At 45.0% G+C, this 26,622-nt stretch overlaps 1 protein-coding gene across 3 annotated transcripts in view; it reads left to right on the plus strand.

Annotated features, from left to right (window-relative positions):
- The window catches only part of FRMD4A (FERM domain containing 4A), a 200,396-nt gene that overhangs the window by 70,227 nt on the left and 103,547 nt on the right, over nucleotides 1-26,622 (plus strand). For 2 of the 3 annotated variants that reach the window (XM_065743729.1, XM_065743730.1), the window contains exon 2: nucleotides 11,468-11,533. In XM_065743729.1, the coding sequence (XP_065599801.1) occupies nucleotides 11,468-11,533 (66 nt within the window). Of the gene's footprint in view, nucleotides 1-11,467; nucleotides 11,534-17,015; nucleotides 17,051-26,622 lie in introns of those variants that run through there. The other variant, XM_065743731.1, reaches the window with a different exon arrangement.

The raw sequence follows: 26,622 nt of genomic DNA on the forward strand, positions 1-26,622 counted from the left end.
AACACATAACAGTTCAACAATGACTGCTGGGCTTGCCAACCTGCAAGGCTCAGGCTCTGTGGCTGGATTATTTTTGTTCTTTCTTAGAAATTCCCAGATCTCCCAACCAAAATAAATCCAACTTTGTTTGGGTTTCCTGACCACATGGGATCCAACGTGGCTGCATCCGTCCCACACACACTGCAGCACTGCTGGCATCCCGTCCATCTGAGATGAGATATTTCACACTGGGCTCCAGCAGGAACTGCTCTGCAGATAGGGGAGCAGCAGGAGAATGACCCTGCTGCTTTCACACTGGTTTTATGTAGGGTATACCAGTAATGGGAATCCTCCTCACCCAGTGAGCAGCTCTGAGAGACAGCACAATATCTGGAGCTGTAACTCCGCATTTCTCCTAGGGAGTAGAAAGTGGATCGAGTGCTTTCCATGTTTAAAACTCAATGTTGTCCTTGCTCTGCATGGATGGTCTCTCTCCTGGCTGTCTCCATTGTTGCCCATCATCACAACATGTGGCTGCCACATGAGTATGTATGCCACGGAAGAGCCTGGATGCTCTCATTTCCCAGTGAAATGTGCACTCAGAGGGGCAAGGATGATTTAGGGGATGTGTAATGAGCTACAGAGCCATGTCTTGTGCACGCACACACATCACACACACACACACACTGCAGCACTGAAACATGCTGGAAAACAAACACCTCGCCAAGGCGACTTCCACAGCCTCTCACACCGCTCAACAGGAAAGACCAAAAATCTGGAGGGAGATAAATAAATAAATAAATCACTGCCTGAAGTGTTTTGGGCTCCAAGCTATGCTTTGCTGCTCTGGTTCTGCCACCAATGGTGTCACCATCTTGCCTCTTTCACCAAGGGCAGGAAGGCTGGAGGCCTCAGTGTTGCAGCCTAGAAGATGTTTTCTGAAATGCTCTGGGAATGCCATTGGAGACTCTATGGGGAATTTGTAAAAGTAGAAGTACTGAGCTGTGTCCTCTTTTCCTCAGTGCCCCCTTGCAGGCACAGCCAAGAGCATAAATGACAGAAAGCCACTCCAAAATGGGCACTGTGTCCTCAGAGAGCAATGCTCTGAGGTATCGGATCCAACCGCTGAGTTTGCAGACATTGCATCAGGCTGTTCTCTCTTCTATCTCCATCCTCATCTCCTCTGCATTATTCTGCACATTACTGAAGAGCTGATGTGTTTTCTTCCAAAAAAGATCATCCTTTCCTTGCTCTTCAGAGGCAGAGACACTCAAGACAAAGATCGGCTCAGGCTGAGAGCTTTATTCCAGATTTCTCTTTTGCATACGTGGCAGGAGGAATACATTTATATTTTCATGAGTTGTCTTGACGCAGAGAGAACTCGTTTTTAAATCTTGCTCTCTATCCCTAGAGCATTTCTGCACGAGCAGGCAAAGCACTCCCAATATAGTCAATGTGAAATCCTGACATCACTCAGAAGATGAATGGACACTGAGGGCCATGGTTTTAGTGGGCATGGTGGTGATGTGTTGATGACTGGACTGGATTATCTTAGTAGTCTTTTCCAACCTTAATAAGTCTATGATTTTAAGTCCTGTAAAGTGCTGTTGGGGTCTGTACCCATCAGCCCAGCTTCATATAGCTGGTGGCTGCCCAGCCCAGGCACAGCCTGCAACCCTGGCTCATAGGATCCAGTGCCTGCCAAACCCAATGCTGAGCTTGAAATGACCCCGTGGTATATTTTTACACTGGAAGCATATCAGTTCTTACAGTGTTATTCAAAACAAGAAGGGGGGAAAAAAAAGCAATTATGTGTACAGATTCATGTTTTACTTTTTTTTTTTCACATCTGGAAAGACTTTTACTAGAGTGTTTTCTATTATGTGTTGTACATAACACTGTTTAGTGCAGCTTATTGAGCGGTTCTGCTAAAGACTGAGTGATACACAGCCCCGTGCTTGGCTCAATTGATCCAAGTGATCACCGCTTGCACCTCGAAGTGCTTGCTGATACAGTTGGTATAATAGACTCAATAAGCACTAAAAGGACACTTTGAGCCTTAAATCTTAATTTGCCCTTTAAAAATATTTCATGTGTACTACAGCTTCTAGTGCTTTGGGTCAATTTGGTCATCTTCCTATGAACCTACATTGATTTTTTTCTTCTCCAGCAAATCACGTAAATTTCAGTAGCAAATAAATTGTCCTATTCTCTAACTAAACCAAACCTCCTACAAATGTTTTCCCAGATGACTTGGATCCTCTCATGTAATTACCACCCTGTCTGCATGCACAAGTGAGTGATATCTGGAACAGTTTGCTGAAAATATGCCATGTTTGAAGTGTGAAACTGTACCAAAAAAAAAAAAAAGAACACCCAACAATTTTATGTATATTTACAAGGAATTAAAAGTCAGACACAGGAGAGATTAACAGACATCCTAACATCTTTGGAAATATAGTAAAGATCAATGGCTATGTACTTTAGTACTGCATGGTCATTATCACGCTGATGACTCATGGGTTTTGCTTCAGTACAGAGCAGAGAGTGAAGTGGAAAGTGACCAGGAATCTGAAAAGAGTCATTGATGCAACTTATAAAAGGCTGTGGAGTCCACTATTGGTAAAAGAGAGTCCTAGCAGATAATTTAGATCATTTTCACTTAGACCATACTATGTGCATAGCAAGCAGAGCAGAAGCTCTTCCAGTATATACTGTGCACATATGGAATGAAACAACAGTCAGTACCTTAAAATACTTCTTATCTAGAGGATAAATTTAGCATAGGAGGGAAAAAAACATTCTACACGGAGGGGGTTGGTCAAACATTGGAATGGGCTGACCAGGTGCATGGTAGAGTCCCCATCCCTGGCGATATTTAAGTGATGAGGCATTAAGGGATGTGGTTTAGTGATGGGACTGTTTAGGTCAGATTGGTGATTGGTCTTGATCATCTTCAAGGTCTTTTCTGACCTAGATGATTCTGTGATTCTATGAATAAAGATGTTCTTTATGCAGCTTGGCTGAGCTGAGCTAGCTCAGGAGAAATTTGCATGCAGGTCAACTTATCTGGGGTTTTAACTGGGAAGTTTACAGCAGGGAAGTTTTTCTACCTGCCATGTCATGTTAACTTAGGGATGAGGGGACCTTTTTTGCTACAGAATTTGTAATAGTGGCATTTTGATCATTTCGATCCCTTTTTGCTGCCTTTGTATATTACTTTGGAGTAGGACAAATAGCATGTCCCACAGTCAATTCAGTGGGATGAGCCATGGGCTGTCTGACCTGCATGCCTGCCACTTCCCATAGGATGTGACCCTCTGGTTGCGTTGCTGTCATGTGGACCAGTGAGTTTTACCTCGTGTAACAGTGCTCAGTGGTGCACAGTGCAAACAGCTTGTCATGTGACCCATCTAAAACTTGCTTGCACAAAAGAGAGCTCTGGCATTTTCTTCACCTAAAAGCATCGATCCGAAGCAAGTATTCACATTGAACAAACTTTAAAACTGACCAGCTCAGATAAGGTTTCTCACTATCAAGGCAGCAGTGGAACAGTTTTCCTGAGTACCAGATGGGTTACAAGTCTGTCAAGTACAAGACATCTGTAGCCAGTGAATCCTCTAGTCTGAAAACAGTGCCATCTCCCTGAGCACACTGGGATCTCCAGAGCTCAGAGGATGCTCTGCCCAGCTCTCTTAGATTCAGCTCCTGCCTTGTAGACAGCAAGAATCTTGCCTGGATGATGTTATATTTTTAAGCTGCCAGCTGCTTTTTCTTGCCAAGGAAGGGAACAGCAAGAGTTATGTGGGAGAAAGAGTCAAACATAGTAAGAAGTATGCACTGGGAAAGCCCTCTTCTTCGTTAACATCAGAAGGCAGAGCGGGTTCACGATGGCTTGGTTTCCTTCCATCTGAGAAGATTGAGATCTCTATTATTTTAAGAAAGAAAACAATACGTGACATAAGCCAGCACAACCTGCACTCTAGTGAGGAAGCCATTCCGACCAGGAAAGGGCTTTCTTATCTCAGGATATAGCTGAGAGCTGAGCTCCGTGGCCAGCCGCTCTCAGAGCGGTGATTTAGGCGTCTGCTGAGTAATGCCCTGCTTGGTTTAAAATGCGGCGTTGGAATTACATTTAATTCTAACTCCACAGCTCAAGCACTGAGTGTTTTAGAGGTTAAGAAGCGGCATTCCCAGCTTTAAAGTTCGCCTGAGAGTTATTGCTTGATGTTGTAAATGGACTTAAGGACCGTAGGAGACAGTTTTTCATTTCAGCCCTGATACAGTAAGCCACTTAAACACTTGCTTATGTCACGCTGAAATAAAAGGGATTTATGTGCATGGTTCTGTGCTTTGCTGAATCAGAACATTTTTGCTGATGGCTGTTTGCAGACAACATGAGAAACAACCTGTGCAGATTTCTCTAGGGGATCTCAGGGCTGGAAAACACTGCCTGGAGTCCTCAGGAAGCATGGAGCCCCTGGGCAAGCCAGGAACTCTTTTGTCAGCTCTCAGGACAAAACAGGGAAGTCACCAGGTCACTCAGCCTGCAGCTCTCCTTAGTGCTCATCTAGTCACTCTCCTTCAGTGCTCACACAGTGGTTGGGTAACGCAGATCTCATCCCAGTGTACACACCTTCCCTTCTGTTCCAGGAAGACTCGGCTCTATGAATCTGTGATTCTGTGACTCTATGATTCTATGATCCTAAAATTCATTCCCTGCCCAGTGGGATATGGACGTGGATTATTCAAGGGGTAGGACAAAATGCTTGCAGGAAAAGCCAGAGGACTTGCATTTGATACATTTCTTTGGTGTGACAGATCTTATGGGAGATGCAGAACTGTCACTGGCATATATTTTCTAGTTTTCATCTAACTATGTACCATGTGAGCATTTTACACAGCCTCAGGTTTCTGCACCAGGGAAGCTCACCCCTCTTTAGTAGACAGAGTCTGGTTATGCATCACCAATCACTCTGCTACTTCTCTTCATGTCAGCGCCATCTATATCTATGAGATCTCTCCCTACCCCAAGCTTTATGCTCCAAAGCTCTGTTTGCAACCAACTAGGTAGTTGAAAATGTGACATTTCATTTCTCCTATAGAAATGCTATGGAAAGGCTGCTTGGATTTGGAATGGAGTCTTACAGGGAGTGGCCAAGGGAACTGGGATTGTTCAGTCCGGAGAAGAGGATGCTCAGGGAAGATCTTATCACACTATATAATCACCTGAAAGGAGATTGTAATGTGGTGGGGATCAGCCTTTTCTCCCATGTAACAGCCATAGGACAAGAGGGAATGACCTCAAGTTGCACCAGGGAAGGTTCAGGTTGAACATGAGGAAAAAATTATTTTCCAAAAGAGTGGATGGAAAAAGATGGAACAGGCTGCCCGGGGAGGTGGTGAAGTCACTGTTTCTGGAGATGTTTAAGAAACATGTAGATGTGGCACTGAGGGACATTGTTTAGTGAGCATGGTGGAGATGGGTTGACGGTTGGACTGGATGATCTTAGAGATCTTTTCCAACCATAATGATTCTAACAAATCCAAGTGTCCAAGGGCATGGTTAGAATCTCCTTTCAAATAAAAAATAAATAAAATAAAAACTGGTTTACAACTGACCTGTCTTGCTCCAGAATACTAAGTAGCCTTTCCAATAAGAAATACTCACCAGTGAATTAACTGAATGGCAGAAGTGTTGACTGTTGGGTTTCTATGCATTGTAGTGAGAAACACTTGTACGTCTGTGGCGTCTTATTTTAGAATGCTGCCTATGCCATAAGGCTTCTGTCAAAATAAAATCACTCTTCTCCCTCCTGAAATAAATTTTCAGACCAGACATCCCACTTTTTTGTTAGGGTGCAGTCGTGGAAATAAGCGGTAGAAATGAGGACATCCAGACAGCATGGTAGTCCCTCTTTCTCGAGTTTCTCCTGTCTTTCTCCCCAATCTCTGAGCTTTGAGCCAGCAAGGATCAGGTGGAAATAAGCCTGCAACATTATTGCCCTTTCTGATAAAGGGAAGAACAGGGAAATGAGTGTGCAGGAGTGTTTTAGACCTGGAAAGCAAGCAGGGTGGAAAGCACTAAGAAGTGGTCAAGTGGGAGCAGGGTGTTTAATCTAATGCTTTGTTTTAATCAGCAGGCTGTCGTCTCTCTCTATCTCCTTTCATCGGGTCTGTCCAAACGATGGACAGAGTGACACTGATTTCTGTGTGCTCCGCACAGTAATTGCCTTCTATACATGCAGCGTCCGTTTATGAAATTTTCTGCCTCCAATTATAATTTCTGATTTGAATCGTGGAAGAATATGCTGTATCCTCTTTATTCCTGTAGTCACTGGATAATGAAACGTGCCACGACTATTTATAGAACTGCCATTGTAAATAGCGTTTGCATTTGGTGCCTTGGAGTTATTTAGTGTGATGGTGCCTTCACCAAGAGGATTTTTTCATTTTGAAAGGGAAAGGTTCCCTTTGGAGTCATTTCTTCCTGTCACCTTTGCTGTTTGCAGTGGATGCAGCAGTTCTGTGGACAGTTGCAGATAATTTAGTGACAAGATGACACACGCGCAGGGACTAGCAGAGCGCAATGCAGCAACAGACAGAGATGCTGCAGACAGTTTATAGGATGCTCCAAACCAGTGTTTGGAGTTACAGCAAAGATGAATAGGGAGGAGGGAAGTCACCAGAGTGGTTCGTGCAGCAGTGCAAAACAGCTGCCAGATGGTCTTTCTTAGGAAAACCGTCATATAAATATTTGGGTAGGAGCCTCCAAACAATATTTAGAGTCTGTTGCTTGTGACAAAGGTAACTAAAATGTCTTTTCCTTGAGAAAAGCAGCCAAGATACAGAAGATCCCACAAGTAAGCAGGAGTGATAGTTGCTTTCTATAGCATATTCACACGATCCTAGTGCATACATCAAAACTTGCCATTGATGCCTCTCAAACTGTCTTGCAGAGGAGGACAGAATCATTCTTCCCATCTTCCACATGCAGAATCATAGAATCATTGTTGTTGGAAAAGATCACAAAGATCATCTACTCCAACTACTAACCCACTCCCACCATGCCCAACTAGCCATGCCTCTCAACACCACATCTACCCTTGTCTTGACCATCTCCAGGGATGATGACTCCACCACCTCCCTGGGCAGCTGTGCCACTGCATCAGTACTTTTTATGAGAATAAGTTTTTTCCTAATATCCAACCTGAACCTCCTCTGGCACAACTTAAGGCCATTATCTCTTGTCCTATGGCTGTTACATGGGAGAAGAGGCTGATCCCCACCTATCTACAACTTTCTTTCCGGGAGCTGTAGAAAGCAATAGGGTCTTCCCTGATCCTCCTCTTCTCCATAAAGCCAGGGTGCAGATAGAGCATGGTGACCCTGAATGTGATCGGCTCTCCTGAGCATTCAGCACCTCATCCATGCGAATGGGTTTCTGCAGATTTTCATGTGCCTCACAAGCACCATCTGTGTCTGTGTGGTTGAGATGTGTTATCTTCAGCTTTCTAAAAGTGCTTATGTTCAGCTCTTCAAGCACTCTGGGGTCATACTACATGTACAGGCACTAAAAGAAGTGACAGATTTTCAGAAGAATGTGACGTATTGAGCTGTTTTGGAAAACAAACCAAAAAACTGTTATGTGTTTTGCTGGATAATTCCCATCTGAATTTGTGATCAGTCTGGCCCACAGAATGCATCTGGCCCTTCTTCACATATGAAGAATGCTGCTCTCTGCCATATGGGTGAACTGTTAGCACTGAGTTTGTAGCACAGCTCCAGCTCTTTGTGCTTCTTGTGAAGTATCAGAGACGCAGGGAGTCATTGTGGACACCACAGCCTGGATCCCATGTTGGAGAGTTGCCTGGGCTCAGCAATATGGCATGACTTCAGGTGTGGAAAACACAAGTGTTGGATGAAATTGGGTCAGCTACCTTGCCCAGGATGCAACTCTCTGATTTGAGCATCATAGACATCAGGACAGTCAGGAGGATTTAGACACATGAATTTTTACTTTCCAAAGTTAAAGTAGATGGTTCCTAACCTCCAGAAGGACTAGGAGCCTGTACTGATGATACAGGAAACTGAGCCACTGAGGTCACAGTGAAAACCAGGACATGATCAGGAGCAAACCTCTACACTTCACACCAATTGTCCTCGCCTACTATCAACAGTTCTGTCCAGTATTCTACTCTTCTGAAATTTTACTTTTCTTTGTTGGGAGGAAACCCATGCCTTTGTACCCTTAGATTCACCCATCTTTCTCAGGGTAAGAATTTCAGGAGTAGAGAACCTCAGCTGTCTCCTTGTAGCCTTCCTCTGTCCAAACTCTGGTGCTGCTCAGCTCATCATTAGTGACCTGCAGATCTCACAGTCCCATCCATAAAACTCTGGTGTTGGCTTTCCTTCTCATTACACAGAGAAGCAGAAGGGATTCTGTGTTCCTCGAGAGCCAGCCTCAGACTCACTGCTGTGCAACAGACACCACAGAGAAGTGGAATTGCAAAGCATCAGAATCACCATCTTCCACATGGACGGCCTGTACTAAAACAGTTCCTTCTTGCTGTACTGTAAAATGTTCCATTTTGACAATCTAGCAGAGTTTGTATTGCTCTGATGAAGGTAAAAAGCATATATTGTGGACTTTAAATGCCTATTTGAATAATAAAGCAGTGAGGAGGGAGGAAAGGGGTTGGGTCATTATCCTGTAACACAAACCTTCAAACCACTAAGAGGCACAGTAACAAAATGGCACTAAAGAATTAAAGAAGTATGCTCAGATGTTGCACGATCAAACTATACATATTAACATGGTATTTGAGAGCCACTAAGGATTTGCTGATGGACAGAGGTGCTCGGGGTGAGCTGATGTGGAAGCAGCATGATTTCCCTAGCTCCATTTCTCTTCCCCCTCCCCATTTCTGTGAGTGATGCTCATGAATTTGCAATTTGTTGATCATCTGTGCTGTATTTCAGAGTTTCACTACATTTGGATACTACCAGCTGTTTGTATTTGGGATTTCTTTAAGCAGGAGCTCTGAGAAGGGATGAAACTCTGGGTTGGGAAAGCATGGAATGTACTTTTCTGAAAACTAAATATCACCTCAGTCCATTTTCCTTCTTGCTCCTATTACCTTCATTTTTTCCTCATTTCCACTTTGTATAATTGATGGAGTGCAACATGCAAGTGATGGACTGTGCTCCTGTCCCTTCTGTCACATGTCACTGCCATGAAAAAGTCACTGCTTTCTTCCTTGCCTTGGGTAAACTCATGTTAGAACTTCAATATTGACGCGCACTCTCTATCTTGGGGATGCTGCAGATATCTGACAGCAAGGGCATGACAGGGAGATAGAAGCAGAGTGCTCTGAGCTTTGTCCACAGTTCTGCTTGGTGGAAGCCCAGAATGGCTTGTGGTTCCCTGTAGCCACATGAGCAGGACCTACACAACCACACTGAATGCTGCTTAATACACAGTTCACAAAAAAAAAAAAAAAAGCTCTTACCAAATAATATACCTTATGAGAAGAGATGTTTTGCATAGCATTTCTTACTAGATGAAATTCCCATAAGAGACATTTTATTGCCTTGGTGGTAAGTGGTTGATAAGAGAAGCCCTTTTTTATAAGGTTTTCCTTTGGCTGCAGTGTCAGGGCTTCAGTTTTCCTCATAGAAAACAAGAGGAAAACTGAGGTTATGTATGGTATTCTGGTATTCACCAGAGCAACTCAGGAGTAAGTCACCTCTCTCAGCTTCTGTTTGTAGCAGAGATACTCCAGTCACTTGATCATCTTGGTGACCCTACACTGTGCTCTTTCCAGTGTATACAGGTCTCTGATGTACTAGATGGGGGACAGAACTGGATACAGCACTCCACATGTGGCATTACAAACACTGAATAGAGTGGAGTTTTGACTGAAGTTGACCCATAATACACTCTCTGTGTTGTACTGTCACCTTGAGAATTGTTGGAGTTGTTGGCACATCTGAATTTTTGCTACAGGGAAGAGGCCAAGGCCTGGACAAGGTTTGATCTGTTCTGACTCCAGAAGGTGGGGAAGTGGACAGGAGACAGAGCTGGTGAAGAGGACAGGAGCAGCTAGGAGAGTCAGCCAGCAGGATGAGAAGGTAGTGCTGGAGACTAGATTGTTCAGTGTGGAGAAGTGAAGGCTCAGGAGAGACCGTATTGCTCTCTACAACCTGAAAGGAGGCTGTGGTGATGGGGGAGCAATGTCTTCTCTCAGGTAACAGGAATAGGATGAGAAGGTGTATGGGAACTGTTGAATCATGTCCTAAACCACCCACTGATCACCTGAGGTGAGCACTGAGTCAGCTGCAGGAGCACAGGTGAAGGCAATGCACCTGTGTGACCAGAAGGGGTGGAGTCTGGCTCCACCTCTCCCAGACCCCATTTAAGGGCTGACCACCACTGAGGAAGGATCTCTTGTTGGAGAGCCTTGACCTTCAGTGTCAGATGAGCCCTTCCTAATGTATTGGGTTTCTTTATACTATCTGGATAATCCATCCAAAAATGCACTGACCATCTTCATTGTATTGTGTGGGTACTATTCATCCAGGGTATTCACCTTACTGAAGGTATAGTCTCAAGTTGCACTGGGAGAGGTTCAGATTCAATGTTAGGAATAGCTTCACCTCCAGAGGGATGGTTGGACACTGGAACAGGATGCCTAGGGAGGTGGTGGAGTCACTGCTCCTGGAGGTGTTCAAGAATTGTGTAGATATGGTACTGACGGACGTGGTTTAGTGGGCAGTATTGGTGGTAGATGGATTTTTGGATGATCTTGGTGGTCTTTTCCAACTTCAATAATTCTATGATCCTACAGCTGAGGATGAAGACCTTGTGCTATGGCTATGTACTGCCTAGGCCATGCATGCTTGGGAGTCTCCCCTCAACTCATCAAACCCTCAGGATGTTCCTTGGATGGACTGCAGTAGGTTACCAGGAGCCTCAGCAGCACATCAGGGCCAAGGCATGTGTGACTGCCCTAGGGCTGCCTGAATGCTGCCCAAATCGTGCTGAGGAAGAGATTTCCTGTAGTGAAAGAGGCTTAGGCTGCACTTATCCCATTAGTGGATTGTGTGTGGGTGATGGCTTTAGGGGCAGAGCCTAGATCCATAATCGTGCAAAGCAAAGTTTTCTTTCTCCTTTGTAAGAGAAGAGTCACGAAAAGCCTTGGCTGTCCACAGAGGAGTTCCCTAAGGCAGTGGCTCATTTACTTCTTACCACCAAAACCTACCGTACCTTGGAAGAAGCAACCCTGTATACATAAAATTTTTATTAATATTGTCATACATGTTAAGAGTTGGAATAAGTCATGCTTGTATGGAAGCGCCGATGAACCAGTATAATAATTAAGGACATAAAGCTGTGCGTGGAACAGGCAGCCCAGGGAAACAGTCACACTGCATGCCAAAACAGAAAGCCACATGCCCTGAGCCACGTGTATCTTCTCTCCTGCAGATGACCGAGGGTCGCAGATGCCAAGTGCACCTCCTTGATGACAGGAAGCTGGAGCTCCTTGTCCAGGTAGGAGATGCATGTTTTCCCATCCAAGGATTTTCTCCAAATAGTTCAGGAGAGAAGGGGAGAGGAAAAGGTTTTCAATTGGGTTTCTCAGCAACTTCACACTGAGATTGCATGCTGAGCTGTATTTGTATCAGAGATTATTTGCTTGTAGGAAGGGCTTTGTGCTAATTCATGACATGTTTTGTTTTACTTTGTGCCAAAACAGTCCCATCCCCCACTGGTAGGACAGAAGAGCATGTCGGGTCACTTATGATGCTGTAACTATATAACTTAATTGAGAAACATATTATAACTTCTTACAATACCCTTATAGCCTGGGTTTCTACCCCACTACTAGCCACCAAACTTGGTGTATGATGCTCAGGGTACAGTGCTGGTGCCATGGGCAGACATCACTGAAGACATTCAGAGGCTAAAAATCATGTGTCAAACACAAATATGCATTAAAATACATCTTTGAACTATCCTCCTATTTAATAATAGTAATAATAATAGAGAATTAAGGAGAATGAGATTCTGGTGTTGGCCAAGGGCTTGTTAATGTTTCCATATCCTGAGCCTTCCTGACAATTCTGGCTCACCCCTCAGAGGTCACCAACAGGTTAACAGCAAGAATGAGAAGAATGCCTTTCCTTTTTGCAAAGCTGCTGGGCAGCCCCAGGAGCAGGAAATGAAACTTCCCATGTCTGCAGAACCAGGACGCAGCTGATAGCTGGGGAAGCAGGATCCTACCCAGGGAAATCTGAACAGGGATAGCTGGAGGTGCCATGAATCACCGGAAGCACATTCAGCCCCACTGCTGGAAAACTGCTTAAAAACATCATTAACAAAATGCTAAGGGTAGTGCAGTTCTGAATCCTTAATCACTGAAGAGATGGAGTCCCACAGCTCCCCGAGACACGCAGTGTGCACTGGTCAGAGAGCACCCAGGTGCTAGCCATGAGCCAGGGCTGGAAGGGGAATGGCTCGATAATTATAACTCATTAGTTAGAGTGAAATGCAATACCCATGGTATCCACTGAGTCCTCAGTGCAGGAGAGACATTGACCTGTTGGACTGCATTTAGAGGAGGGCCACAAAATGACCCAAGGGGTGGAACACCTCCTCCATGAGGACAGGCTGAGAGAGCTGAGGCTGTTCTGCCTGCAGATAAGAAGGCTGTGGGGAGACCTGAGAGCAGCCTGTCTAAAGGGGGTGTAAGAAAGAAGGCAACAAACTCTTTAGGAGATTCTGTTGCGATAGGACAAGGGGAAATAGAGTCAAGTTTGAAGAGGGCAGATTTAGATTAGATACAAGGAAGAAACTTACAGTGTGAGTGTTGAAGCACTGGAGCAATTTGTCCAGAGATGTAGTGCACACACCCCTGGAGACTTTCAAGGTGATGATGGATCAGGCCCTGGGAAATCTGATCTAGCTGTCATGTCCCTGTTCCTTGCAGGGGAGTTGGACTGTATGGCCTTTAAAGGTCTCTTCTACCTCAAACAATTCTGTGATTCTATGGTGCCAGATTCTGCACAGTAAGCATCCCTGCACAAGGCTTAACCCACCTCCAAGAGGCTTAGCAGACAGCTCAAGGGTTTCTGCCCATCCTTGTATTGCATCCATAGGCACAGCCATAAGCACATGTATCACAAGGATGTGGCACCTGGCTTCCTATTTCATAAAGATCCTTCTGAAATTTTTTTTGCACAAAAACAGTTGCAGAAAAACAAATTGCTTTTTGGAGACAGGCTCTGCTAAAGAATTGTTCACAGTATCAATCATAGAATCACAGAATGGCTTGGGTTGGAAAGGACCTTAAGGATCACCCGTCTCCAACCCCCTGCCACGGGCTGGTTGCCCCCCACCAGCTCAGGCTGCCCAGGGCCCCATCCAACCTGGCCTTGAGCACCTCCAGGGATGGGGCATCCACAGCTTCTCTGGGCAGCAGTGCCAGTGAGCCGTCTGAGCACATTGCAGGAGTTCTATATGAGCTGCATTACCCAATTGCTGGCTTGGGACTGTTCTCAGTAGCACTGTACATACAGGAAAGCACACAAATAGCCACAGTGCTGATGAGAGTGAAGGAGGCTGTGTTGGGAAACTCTGGGTCTGTCCACGTGATGTATTCTTTTAAGCATTTGATCACACCTTCAATGGGAATTTCTAGTGATCAATATAGGATGTGAATTGCTCTGTAAATCACACTAACTAGTCTGCAAGTGACCCATGGCTGAATTTTATTTGCACAATAAATCTTTTTTGCTGCTCTCAAGTAATGTATGAATGAGGAAAGCCAGGAGGTGTGAGTGTGAAAAATTCATGTCCAGAAAATGCAGTCACCTCTGTGGCACACAGCCTGACCCAGCTCTGAACAGTACCCTGCTGATGTATGCACAGGATTGCCCACTGAGGCATCTTAGGTACTTTCCTGGATAATTGATGGTGTTCAGTTGCCTTTGCTTAGGGACATAGCAAATACACTGCTCTGGGGTAGAGCAGACTACAGGGGAAGAGGATGTTTGGATTCATGTCTCCAATACTGATATTCTTTGCAAATCTGGGCAAAACACTGGTTTTCCTGCAAAGCTGCCAGCTTTGGGGAGGCCATAGGATGCTTCGCTCCAGGCAGCAGCATAGGGTAAGAAGAGTCCAGCAATGAGAATGATGTATTCTTTGACAAGGAAAACCTCACCAGCTGATCCGTGTAGCTCAGAACTGGTGCTGAGATTGAAGATAAAAGTTTTGTAAGGTCTGAACACCTTTATTTTGGTTATCAACTTATCTCATAGCCAGTCTGTGCTGGCTTGCATTGCTCATAAGGAGAGCTCTCAAATCCCCATGCAAAATTTGTCCCTTCCAACCAACCTCAACTTTTCATGGAAGCTTTTCCCAACCAAATTTCACACTGTTATGGCTTGCTTAAGGGAGATCACTGGGAATCAGTTGAACTGATCTCTTTGCCATGGGTGGGATCAAATAGTATCCTTACCTGGTTTGGGCTTCATGCAGCCTTGCAGCACTTGTGTGTGATCTCACATGCTCTAGTTACAGGAAGCTTGCAGATCCTGCTGTGTGAATGGGAATCTGTGTTTTGAGGTGGCAAAAACCAGCAGAAGGAGTTGGGTCTGATGGAATGAGGAAAATGGGTATGGCTCCTTCGAAGGGATGCAGGAGGGCTTCTGGAGCATCTGAAACTGCTTCGGCCACTGACTCCAGGGAGCTGAAATGATTTCCTCTGCTGCTGCCTGAGGGCCACTGGGCAGAAACAGATGCATGTGGGAACGATCAGCATGTTTGCACAGAGCAGTGCATTAAGCAAATATACTCCTTTTTGCCTGCGAATTAGCTGCGATCAGACTCGGGAGGTTATGAATACAACCCTGGAAACATATGACTGGATGGTTAACAAGGACCATACCTCAGTCTGCAGGAGGATGGCAAGTGGTAAATGATCCTGCGGTTGTTTGCAGGAGTCGGCCTTGGCTCCCTTTGACAGCTCCTCCAGACCACACTGAAGTGTTTCAACACCACAGATCCTCTTCCCAAACTACAAAGACCTCAGAAGCTGGCCACACAGATGCTTCTGGTGGGACCCCCTCAGGCACATCTGTTTTATTTGCATTGCTGAGCCCCAAAAGTCAGCTTCTGGCTCAGAGGCAGCATTTATAAGCCCTTCTGCAAATGCTAGGGTGATGGCACATAGCACAAGGGCTTTGAGTTACCACCACCAGCGAAGCCATCCTAGCTTTAGGCAATCAGGTGGTCTGGACTACAGCATTTTTCCCCCAGATTGGGTGGCTGCAAAGCGGTAGAGCAGCAGCTCAAGAAAGGCACAGACACAGGCTTGGAGGATAATGAAAAGCCCTCTCCAATGCATTTTGTCAGATAAATGCTGAAATTCAGAAGGTCTAATCATAAACTCAGCAGAGGAGGATCATATGGAAATCTCTTCCTGAGGGTCTGAAACTCAAAGCCTGTTTGACTTAGGATTATGAAGAGTTGCATTTGGTATGTGTTTCATTTGATAAATGTCTGTTGATGATGTGTTGTGTGTGGCAAGTTTACATAAGACTTTTTTGACAGCGTTTTCTTTGTGAGCAGGAGCAGAGCGTGGCTCCTCAGATCTTTGTACACCAGTTTTTTTCCTATTTCTGTGTGATGCATGTTTAGATCCTAATGCAAGAGATTTTTTTTTTTTTAGAAAGTGTTTGGCTTTATTCAGCTAATCCTTTTCAGCAAGCAAGTCCCCTTCGTTACTTCTAGAAAATGGATTCTCTCACATCCTCTGCTCTCAGCCTTGATATTCGTTATATTATTTTCATGTGGTTGTGGATCATTTGTCTGTTGCATGGGAAAGGCTTGCAGTGCTTTATTTGAAGAGTTTTGCATAATTGGCTCTTCATTCCTTTTCATCTTGATTTTTGTAAACATGGCTTTTTCCGTGTTGGCCATGTCCCACATCCTCACCGCGTCTGTGCTGGCTGCTGGTGTATTATCCATTTGCAGCTCCAGCCATCCAAAAGTGCTAAGCCTCCTAATTCTTTCTCTCTGTAAGAGTTATAGCAGGAACAGAGCTTGTTCAAGACTTAGAGCAGAGCTGTCTGTGGGGTCTGAAATTTGATCAGAGGAAATACTGGGAGTTTGATTTTCCCATAAGAGCACTGAGCACAATTTTGGTGTTTGGGTGGCTAATCCATATGAAAGTCCATATTTTCACCTCTTAAGTCATTGTTCAGCTTGGAGTAAACTTTCAAGTTTGGACATGCTTCCAAGCCAGATCGAGAGCCAGTGAGTGGTGACAGCAGCATGGGGGTCCTGAGGGAGATGCTCAGGTTAGAGCACACCAGGGACCCTCGCTTCTCCAGGTTCAGACTTACTTGCAATCCTAAGAAATTATACAGCACCTTTTGAGAGCAATGACTCCCCTGATAATGGCAAGAGAGAGGAATAAAATATTCTCATCTCCTCCCAAAATGCTGTTGGAGTTTTTGCAGTATTTTCAGTATTAGTCATGATCAGAAGATTGCTATCAGCTGGGGTTTACTGGTGTTTTCTTCCTGTGTCACTTTTGCATGTCAGTATGCATGGTGATTACCTGGGTTGGCAAGGTGGGAAAACTGCAAAGCTTCCCCTTCAGGTGGTATTGAGGATGGAACCTGCTGGGAAAGTGTGCCTAATTTTGAGTAGAGTATTTGTGTAAGTATCACAATGATGTGTCCCAGCTTCATAGCATGATAAACAAGCACCAGAACAGGCTGAATCCCCTTGGGATGCCACATAGATTGCAGAAGAATGGCTCCAGCCCTGCTCCACTGCCAGAACTGGCTCTAGGCATGGCCGTGGGAGCTGGCCTCCCCTTAAAAACACCATCTCCCAATGCAGAAATGCAGCAACACAGCCCTGACCGTAAATGGAGACATTTGAGTGCCAGGACAGGAGAGCCAGCACAGCTCCCTGCAGTGCAGGCAGGCTCTGCTCCAAGAGCACTTGTAACCATCACTGGAGCAGGAGGCAGCTCTGCGAGCGAGTGTGAGGGTGAGTATTACACCCACTGCAGAAGGAATATATTGCTGGGGTTTCTTATAGGGCATGCCAGTAGGGCATGGGATGTAGAGATGGGCTGGATCTCAGTGGAGGGAGGCTCCCTGCATCTCTTCTTCCCACCCAGCCCCTATGCTGCAGTGCAGCAGATGGAAAATGTCCTTTCATCTTACAGAATGACTTCATAACAGTTCTCAGAGTGGCACTGGAAGTCGTGTGGTGGTTTGCCACCCCTTTGAAAGAAAAAAATGTCTGTTTTGTGCAGGGAAATAACTAGAGAGCTGACTGAGCTCAGCTGGAGTTTTCTGCTGTGAACCTAACCAAATCCAGTCCTCTGCACTGAGAAAATGTGCAGAAACTAGATCTGAGTCAAATTAAAGATTGATCCAAAAATTTGATCTAAATTCTGTAATTTTAAATTGACTGGGGCTAAAGGGGTGCTTAGATGTGTGTTCCAGAATGGAGGCTTTCTTTACCAGAACTGCAGCACTAGGTCTCGGATATGTCTGATTTCAGAAGCAAAAACTGCAGCAGGAGTAAGACTGCAGCTGAGCTCAGAAGTGTATGTAAAATAGCAAAGTAGACTTCTGGCTTCTTTGGCATTAGAAATTATTCAGGTCTACAGCTCTGGAGCTTGGGAACTATCAACAAACCAACAAATGCCTCAACCACAGTCTGTCTCTCCACATGGATGAACAACTTGAAGGCTCCTCCTGTCCTTTCCCTGGCTCTCGAATTACCCTTGGAGGAGTTTGATCATCTCTACTGCAGTGAGAGCAAATGGGGCAGATGTCCTGTGGGCTTTGGTAACCATGAGATGGAGAAGGACAGAGGAAAGAGATTGCTCTGCAAACAGGGAGGTGGGAGTGAAGATTGGTGATTTGCTGTGTTCTTGCTGAGCGAAGAGTTGAGAGTTTTTCAACTGAAAAGTTGGCTGTTTACCAAAAAATAGCATTAGCAAAGCAGATTTACTGTTGCTGTGATGGTGCTGGGAATGTTATCGGCTTTATAGTCAGTTCACATCCTGCAGACATGGCTTCAGTGCAATATACAGACATTGCCTTTGACCAGGTAAATAAAATCATAGAATCATTAAGTTTGGAAAAGGCCACTAAGTCTAGCCAACTAGCCTAGACATCAGCCCATCCCCACAATGCCCACTAACCCATGTTCCCCAGTTCCACATCTATGCTTTTCTTGAACACCTCCAGAGATGGTGACTTCACCACTTCCCTGAGCAGCCTGTTCCAACACCTTAACAGTTACATGAAAAATGGACTAAAAGATCTGGTTCTTTTAGTCTGCAAGCTGTGATTGTGTTGAGCTTTTCCAGAAGCTTTGATAAATGCCCTCAGCAAGCATCCACCACCATCATCTATGGTCTGCAGAACATTTGGTGTCCATCTGGAGGGCACAGCAGCTGCATGGGGGGAACAAGGGAACACTGATGGTTGATAGAGACATATGGTGCCTCCTCAGTATGAGGAACCAACAAGGAGCATCAGATTGCCAGTGAGTAGAAGGCAGTTAAGAACATTTCCTTGGATTTTAATCCCTTCTAGTTGTTAGCTTGGGTGTTTCCATTTCTCAGCTTAGGCTCTAGTGAATATAGCAGCCCAAGCCATCCACCCTGGAGGGGGAAAGGTTTGCTTGGCAATGGAAATGGAAAAGCATAGGAGTAGAAGAGCAAGAATTTTGATGTGCAAAAGTAGGAAGTGAACAATTTGGCTTAAGTGACAAGAGAAATCTCAGGTGGAAAAGAAGGGGAGCTGCTGAAGGGGAAAGGCTTTATGATAAAGGCATTGTGACAGAAGCTGATAAAAGCACTTCAAAAGAAAATTCTGAGCAAGGCTCAGAAGTCTGAGTGTGGAAGAGCTGTCCATCTTGGTTTGGTTCCAGAAAGGTCAGTGTGACTATGGAGACTCGATTAACTGATCCAAGGCCAGCAGATCTGAGAGATGCTGGGAGCTCCACACTCTCCCAGGCTCTCCATGGGTAATCATGTCAACTCTGTGGATGGAAATAGCCCTGGTGCTATGAACATCACAGAAAGGATTATCCTACTGGAGGAGAGCACCAATGTTAAGTTCAGTCATCAGGAAGGTAGCTCATACTAGGTGGTGAGATTTAACAGAAGCAAGATTTAGAGAGGGACTGCAGGACAAGAAAAGCACAAAGCATCAGGGCATGGATCAGCAGTGAGCCCAGATGGACAAGGAGCCTGGAGAGCCTCCAAGAGAATCTGTACAGGCAGCAGAGGTCATTGGAATAAAGCAGCTCTGGAAAAAAGAAAGCTGCATATAGGAAAGGCAAGATTGGGAATTAATGAAACCCAGCAGGGATAGCTTGATTCCTCCAAATTTGTTCCTTAGCCACCTGCAGGTCTCTGGGAAGAGAATCTGCAGAAGATGGGACAAGTAGAAGCAGGAGGCAATGGCTGCCAACAGGAAAGTGACCCTGGAGAATGAGTCAGATTCTGGCTCACCTTGCGGCAAGGGAAGAAGGGCAGAAGGTAGTTCATGTCTTCTAGAGGTTCACCACTTTCCAAGCTGCATGCTGGTTTCTAAACAGGTTATGTCCTTGGACATCGAAAGACTCCCATAAACAAGCCCCACACATCTGTCAGGTGCCACGTCAGGAGCCTCAGGGAACAGAATCCCTCAGAAAAGTGCTTAAGAAAAGTGCTTACAGCCTCATAGGAGAATAAACAGGGAATGGCAATCACAGTCTTCCATGTGGTGAAATGTAGGTGTGATTTCCTAGGGCCTGCATAATCAATATCCCTATTATCAGTCTTCCAGAATAAATTGCATTTAAACTAAAACAGGCTGCAGAGCTATCCGTGAGCTGTCAGGAGACAGATAAGCTGAAGACATATGTTTATTTATACTGCATGTGCTGAGAGCTGGATATTCTTTACAGCTGACCAAATATGGGTGAAAATATTCAGTGATTCTTTTTCCATTGTTCTGCTAAAATTTGTTAGATAGCTTTAATTCTGAGCAATTACGGAGCCTCTCATACTCACTGGGAGTGCTGGTGACTGACTCAGTAAAGCATCTAATGGAGGGAGCAAGCTCCTCCTGTTTCGATGAGTTAGTTCTTAAAGTTTTGTAAAGCATCAGCTGTTTGACTTGTCCTGGTACCCTTCCACTGCACACACACCCCTACAGAAATTGCACAACCAGCATCTAATGGCTCCATCGCAGAGAAAAGCTCTCACTCACAATTGCTTGGATGAAGTTCAGACATTCACTATTGTTTCTGCCCAGCTCAGCTGCACCACGACTTCAATGGAGCTATTGTTCATAACCTGCACGTGTACAACAGTGGCTGTGAAATATGTTATTGTTGCCCCCAGCACACTGCTCCAGCCATGGACAGCACCACGTCACCCAACACCGCTCCCCATTCCCCTTGGGCAACTGTAGGGCTTAGCCACCAGGCATAAAGTTGGGACTAAATTGGGCTGAGCATTAAGGTGGTGGGGCAGACCAAACCCTCTTCTGCTTCACTCCCTCTTTCACATCCTTCTGGGCAGACAAGTTAGTGAATTCAAGCAGGAAAATGCTGAATGTAACACAAGACAAAAGATGCCTTCCAAGAGACTTCCAGTCCAATAGGAATAGACATAGAATATTATTTCTGTATAGCATGGTTTGAATGAGCAGCTTTTGAAAATAATATTGCACATAGTTGATGGTTTCTGTTTATATTGATTGGTCTAGAAGTGTGTAGTACAGAAAAAATAAAGACAAGTGAGGTGGAACAGCAAATTTTCTTTTGTTCTAAGGTAAAAAGATGCTCATTTTCAATTTCTAGTATTTCAAGATGGAGCATTTCCCATTATTGCTGCCATTGGACTGTGCTGAACAAACATGAGGCTGACAGTGAATGAAGGACTCCAGGCTTGATCTTCTAAGTCACATTACTCAGTTAATAGAAAATTCTTTTCTATTCTTTTTCCCTCTCCTGTTCAGCTCCCATTGAATGCAGCTGAGACAAAGGATCTCAGCTTCCATTCAAAAGACTCTACCTTCTGCACAACCCAGTGAGATCCTCGGCCACGAGTGGGGCAGTGGGCTCAGGACTGTTGCACAGAATGAGTAAAAAGGATCCTAAGCCATTGCCATCTCACTGGGAAGTGGTTTCTTTCCCCTTTGCCTTGGTGCAGGTGACTGCAAGAGGCAGATGAAGGTAGCATTGGTGTCAAGTTGGACTGGTTTGCCTGAGGGGTGCATTTGGGCTGGCTTAGGGCAGCATATGTGTGCTTGGTTTGGTAAAAGAAACTGGAAACAGCCCCGAGCAAGGCAGAAAGGTCCAACAACACAGTTCTACCTGCCCCTGCATGCAGCATGCAAGGGAAAGGAAACATCTCCGTCCTGCAGCTCCCTGCCTCCTCCCATCATCCTACAAGGGCTTTTATCCAGGAGCATGCCAAAGCCATCTATTTTTAGACCCAAACTCTTAGGAAATAATCCAAAATGCTATTCTAAACTGATAGAGCAAACCTTCATTCTCCAGCCGGTGTTCACCGTATTTCCAGTGTGTGCTCCACCAACTCCTTCCCATCTTCGTTAGGGGGAAGTGCCCCATGCCGCTTGGCTAGGAGGAGGATTCCGGGAGATCTGATGTCAAAATGAATTTGTCTCTCTCTTCGGTGGGTTATTTGCCCAAATCCCCCTTCCTCCCCCAGGGAAGTGCCAGCCTGCTGATTGCAACACGCACACAAGGAGGACGGCACAGAGCAGTGCCCGTGGCACTCATGTGCATGTGCGCCCATGTCAGCCTCGGGACAGGATGTCATCAGAAAACACATCAGCTTTTCTAATCTTCAGGACAGAGGAGATGGCCCATGGCTTGTAATTGGGCCATGTTTTTAAAAACAACAAATGCATGACCTCATCTTGAGAAGCAAGACGTGCTTATTCTTCCCCTTCATTCCTCTCCCAGAGAAGCCCTTTCAGATGAGAGCCTGTTCATACAGATAGGGCATCTTTTCCTTTCCCCACTATCTGTACTCGCAGTTGGTTCATCGCCATTATGTTTGAATGATATCTCTTCTGATATTACCTTTGCCGTGAAAGTGCCCATATTAGGGCAGGAAAAAGCACAGATCTAAACCTGCAGCGGAGGGAGCTTCAGTCTCTGTCCTGACAGTGCTGAAGCTTTCTTGGTAGCAGGTCAAAACAAATGCTGGGAGGTAGAAACATCATATCCAACAGCTCTGGAAGGTGTTTTCCTTTGGGAAAATTGATAGCAGAGATTTGGGGTTAGTGATTCATCCCTATTTTTGGAGATAACTCTTACCTCATCTGTGCTGGCTCAGATTTAGAGAGCTTGCCAGAATGCAACCTATAGGGTCTCTAAGTTACACTCATTTCCTTGAAAATGAAATAAAAAATTAAAGAGCCTTGCCCTGTTTTAAGAACAAAATAAACCAACCAAACCATTTGCACCTCATTCTCGACCCTTACTTTGAAACCATGACAAGCATGTGACGGATGGAGTCTGCCCAACCCATGCAGCAATGTGGGAACACCACTGCAGACAATGCTCAGCACCTGGGACTGAGAAAAAGGCTGAGCACCTGAGAATTCATGGAAGGCTGCACCATGCATCAGAGATGCAGAGCAACCAAAATGTTGCATGAGATGGGCACTTGCTGCTGGGCAGCTTTAAGGCAAAAGCATGGAGGGATTTAACTGTGCAAAGGGGACTCTTTTGGTGAATAGAAAGAACCTTTCTTCTATTAGTTTGGTTCTCTTTTTGATGACATCTCTGCAGTAGGTGTCTAGTGCTGGTACCCTTCCACTTGAACAGCCTTTTCTTCTTCCACATCTCTACTGGGATGAACAAGCCCATTCCTCACTGCTGGATTATTTTCTTTACTTGTTTGTTTTTCTTGTCCTTTGAGCACCCACAGTGCTTATACAGAGAAGTTGCATGTACTTCAATGTACTTTTTACTTTGCATGAGCTTTAAAGGTAAGCCATCATGCTCCATGTCCCTGACCTGGCGACACCCTCATGGGCACAAGGCACTCATATTTGAAAACACTCTGCTTTTCCCCTCCACTCTTCTCATGGGCAAAGTCAAACCGGGGCCACAGCTGGGGCTCTCATCTCCTCTAGCTCTGGTGTTCTTCTCCTCTGCACCCATATCCCATTTACAACCTTATGTCACCCCTTCATCAGCCACAGCTCAGCTGGTGCAAACATCTGCATGTTCCTGGTTTCCCCCCACACTGAGGCCAGGCTTTGGGTGCAAAAGATGTGCAGAGCACAACATCTCCCTAATAGGAGGTTGTAGAGAGGTGGGGGTTGGATTATTCTCCCAGGGAACAGTGATAGGATAAGAAGGAATGGCCTTAAGTTGCACCAGGCCAGGTTCAAGTTGGATGTGAGGAAACATTTATTCTCAGAAAGAGTGCTGAGGCATTGGCACAGGCTGCCCAGGGGGGTGGTGGATTCACCATCCCTGGGGGTGGTCAGAAAAGGGCAGATGTGGCACTGAGGGACGTGGTTAGTGGGCACGGCAGGGATGGGCTGATGGTTGGACTAGATGATCTCAGTGGTCTTTTCCAACCTTAATGATTCTACAGTACTATGAAAATGAGCACATGTGAGCCAAATGTTTCCAGAAACCAGGGTGGTCACTTTTATATATTTTCACTATTCTCTTAAATCAGTCAGCAAATGCCTCTGAGATATGGAGACTCACAGTCAGACGCGTCGGGTGTGACTCAGAGCTTGTCACAAGAATTTTGCACAGCTCTAGCTCTTGGGCTTCAGAGAGCAGTTTTAAAACACTTTGCAATCCTTACTCTGAAAAGCATTTTGGAGGCAGATAGCATGAATTATTATTTATTTTCACTGTGTGGACAGTTGATCAGTGGCAGATGTTTCTAATTGCATTAAGCAAGTGGAAATAATGAGAATTAGATAGCAGATTCTCCAGGAATTTACATTTAGATTGAGTTACGTTTTGCCATTAAAAAAGCAAATTCAGTGTCAGATACACTGATTCTGCAGCAGAAAGGGGAGCTGATTATTTTTAATTATTATTTGATTGCTTAAAAATGAGCCGTGTTACTGTACTTAAAAAATATTTGACTCAAGAGAACGATATAACGGATGTGCTTATGTCTTTCACAAATGACATGGGACAGTGAAGCTGTTCATCAGCCAGCATCTCCCCCAGTCCCTTTTTATTGAAGGGCAGATGAAAAGTAGGGGACCCCAAGCTGCCACAATTCTATGTCACAGCACTACTGCAAAATTGAGCCGACGCTGGGATGGGTTCAGCTGAATGCCCGCGTCGCTGACAAGCTGAATTAAGCAGCACTGATGGCAGATGAGCAGCATGCCCCCACGCAGGCACCACGCTACGCTGAGCTTGGCAGGAATTTAGGGTGGGTTTTCTCCCCGGCTGCTGGGCAAGTAGAGGAGTGGAGCTTGGTGTGGGGAGGAGCAGCATCTGCTACCTCCAAATGAGATGTGTGCGACAGCCATCTCCCACACTGTGCCAAGAGGAAATGAGCTGTGTTTCAAACCACTGGAGGTTTTCCTTTGGGCACCCTCTTGCAACTTTTCTCTCTGAGATTTCAAGTGCAGCTTCAGACACATGAATGTGTGAGTCTCCCATCAGCAGAGATGGGATTTATGTGTGGCACAGATTATTGTCTCTGTTAAGTGCAGAATCCAAGCTATGATATTCTTATAACTAACTAGCTAGCTCAGCATTTTGGGTTTTTTTTTTTCTTTTGCTTAATGAGAGCCTTATCCAAAACTCCTTGAAGTCAGAGAGTCTATCAGCTTCAGTAGGCTTTGGATCAGATTTCAAATCACTGATTCATTATTAATTACGCATTTGGGACTCCCTTTTCAAAGAGTTCATTGTTAAATAAATACACTTTTAGACGTTACAGACTTGGCATTCCTGTGCATTTAATAAAATTCTGGCAAACCAGCCAAGAGCCATAGGCCAGCTTCTCTTCTGGTACTGATGGATGAATCTCTACTGAACAGCAGTGGTTTGCACTGTACGGATATAATATATCTCCTTGCTCTCATATAACTACTTTCCATCTAAGACCAGATCTGCATTTGGAACTTCTGCCTGCCTAACTTTGTGGTTTACAGCTGTGGTTTTGAGTCTCTTTGTGGATTCAGGCACTGCAGGGTAAACTATTTTTTTTTTTAGTTTATTTCTTTTCTCTTTGAAGAGATACTGACATCTCCTTCCTAGGACAAAATAATGCTTCTTTAGAGACTTCAGAGAGAGCAGGCAGGCAGACAAACGCTTTCCAGACCCCTATGGTGAGTGGAATGGGAAATTTCATTCTAAAAATACTGTGTTTTTCCTGTAGTCCTTAATAGCCTAGACTGAGTCCATCCACTGAGACATTAAGATGACCAAGAGTCAGATCTGGAAGTTCTGTTTAGGCATTGTTTTGGGGGGATATGTAGGAACATCTTCCTACTGTAGTTGGTTCAATTTGAGGTGATGTCCAAGGTGAAAAAAGAGGGTACCACCCTGGAGATGATCAAAGCCAGATTGGATGGGGACCTGATCTAGTGCCTGATTTAGTGGTTGGCAATCCTACCCATGGCCAGAGGGTTGGAACTAGATGATCTTTGAGGTGCCTTCCAACCCAAGTCATTCTAAGATTCTATGATGATTCTGTCACAATCTGATTTAATGGCACACATTGCCTTCCACCTGAAGGCACAGTGTCCAGTTTCTAAAGCTTTCAGTTAACCTACAGCTGTTCAAGTTATTTGGAAAAGAAAATAGATAGAAACACCATTCCCAACACTTAAATAATAGAGTTCTGAATGCTTATTGCAGGAAGGCATCCACTTCATCCATGACTTCCTTTCAGTGCAAGGGATAAAAAGCACCACACAGTCACAGAAGGGACAGTGAACCAAGAGAGGACCACAGCTCTGCAGCACTCAAACCCTCCAGTAGCTAAAGCTAATTCCCCACTGCAAGATGGGCCTCTCTCCAGTTTTATCAAAGGGAAGGATGAAGCCCTCCCTCTGTCCCCATTCACCTTCCTCATGTTCTTACAGATCTCATTAAGTACAATATTTCAGTGCACCTTTGGATAAGAAATGCAGGTTTTTCCAAAACTGCAGCTCTTCAGCACTAGCAATGTTGATGTGGCATTGGCCATTTATGCCTTGAAGTGGTATCAGGTTTTGTAGGATCTGCAGCTATTTGGCAGTACATCTAGAAAAAGAGGAAGACTGTCAAGTAGTCAGGGTGACCACTGGCCTCTCAGTAGAGATGCCTTCAGTTCCCAGAAGACATCAAGATCTCTAGCACCATTTTCTGGAAGTCATGCTGCCAGCAGCATCTTTTGCTAGCAGCACGTCAAAGCTCTGATGAGTGGGCTCTCCCACTTTATCAGACTTGGAGCAGGGAACAGTCTCTCTGATTTTTTCCCATTGGGATAATCACTCTAGTCTCAGTTTCTTGTACCACACAGCAAGGAAGTGTTTGGGTGAGGTGCAGAGAAAGGCTTTCTGGATGCTGGCAGAGAGGTGTGACATTTC

Source organism: Cyrtonyx montezumae, unplaced genomic scaffold, assembly GCF_038088225.1.
Source record: "Cyrtonyx montezumae isolate F1298 unplaced genomic scaffold, pur_monq_1.0 scaffold_3, whole genome shotgun sequence".
In the NCBI taxonomy this organism is placed as follows: Eukaryota; Metazoa; Chordata; class Aves; order Galliformes; family Odontophoridae; genus Cyrtonyx; species Cyrtonyx montezumae.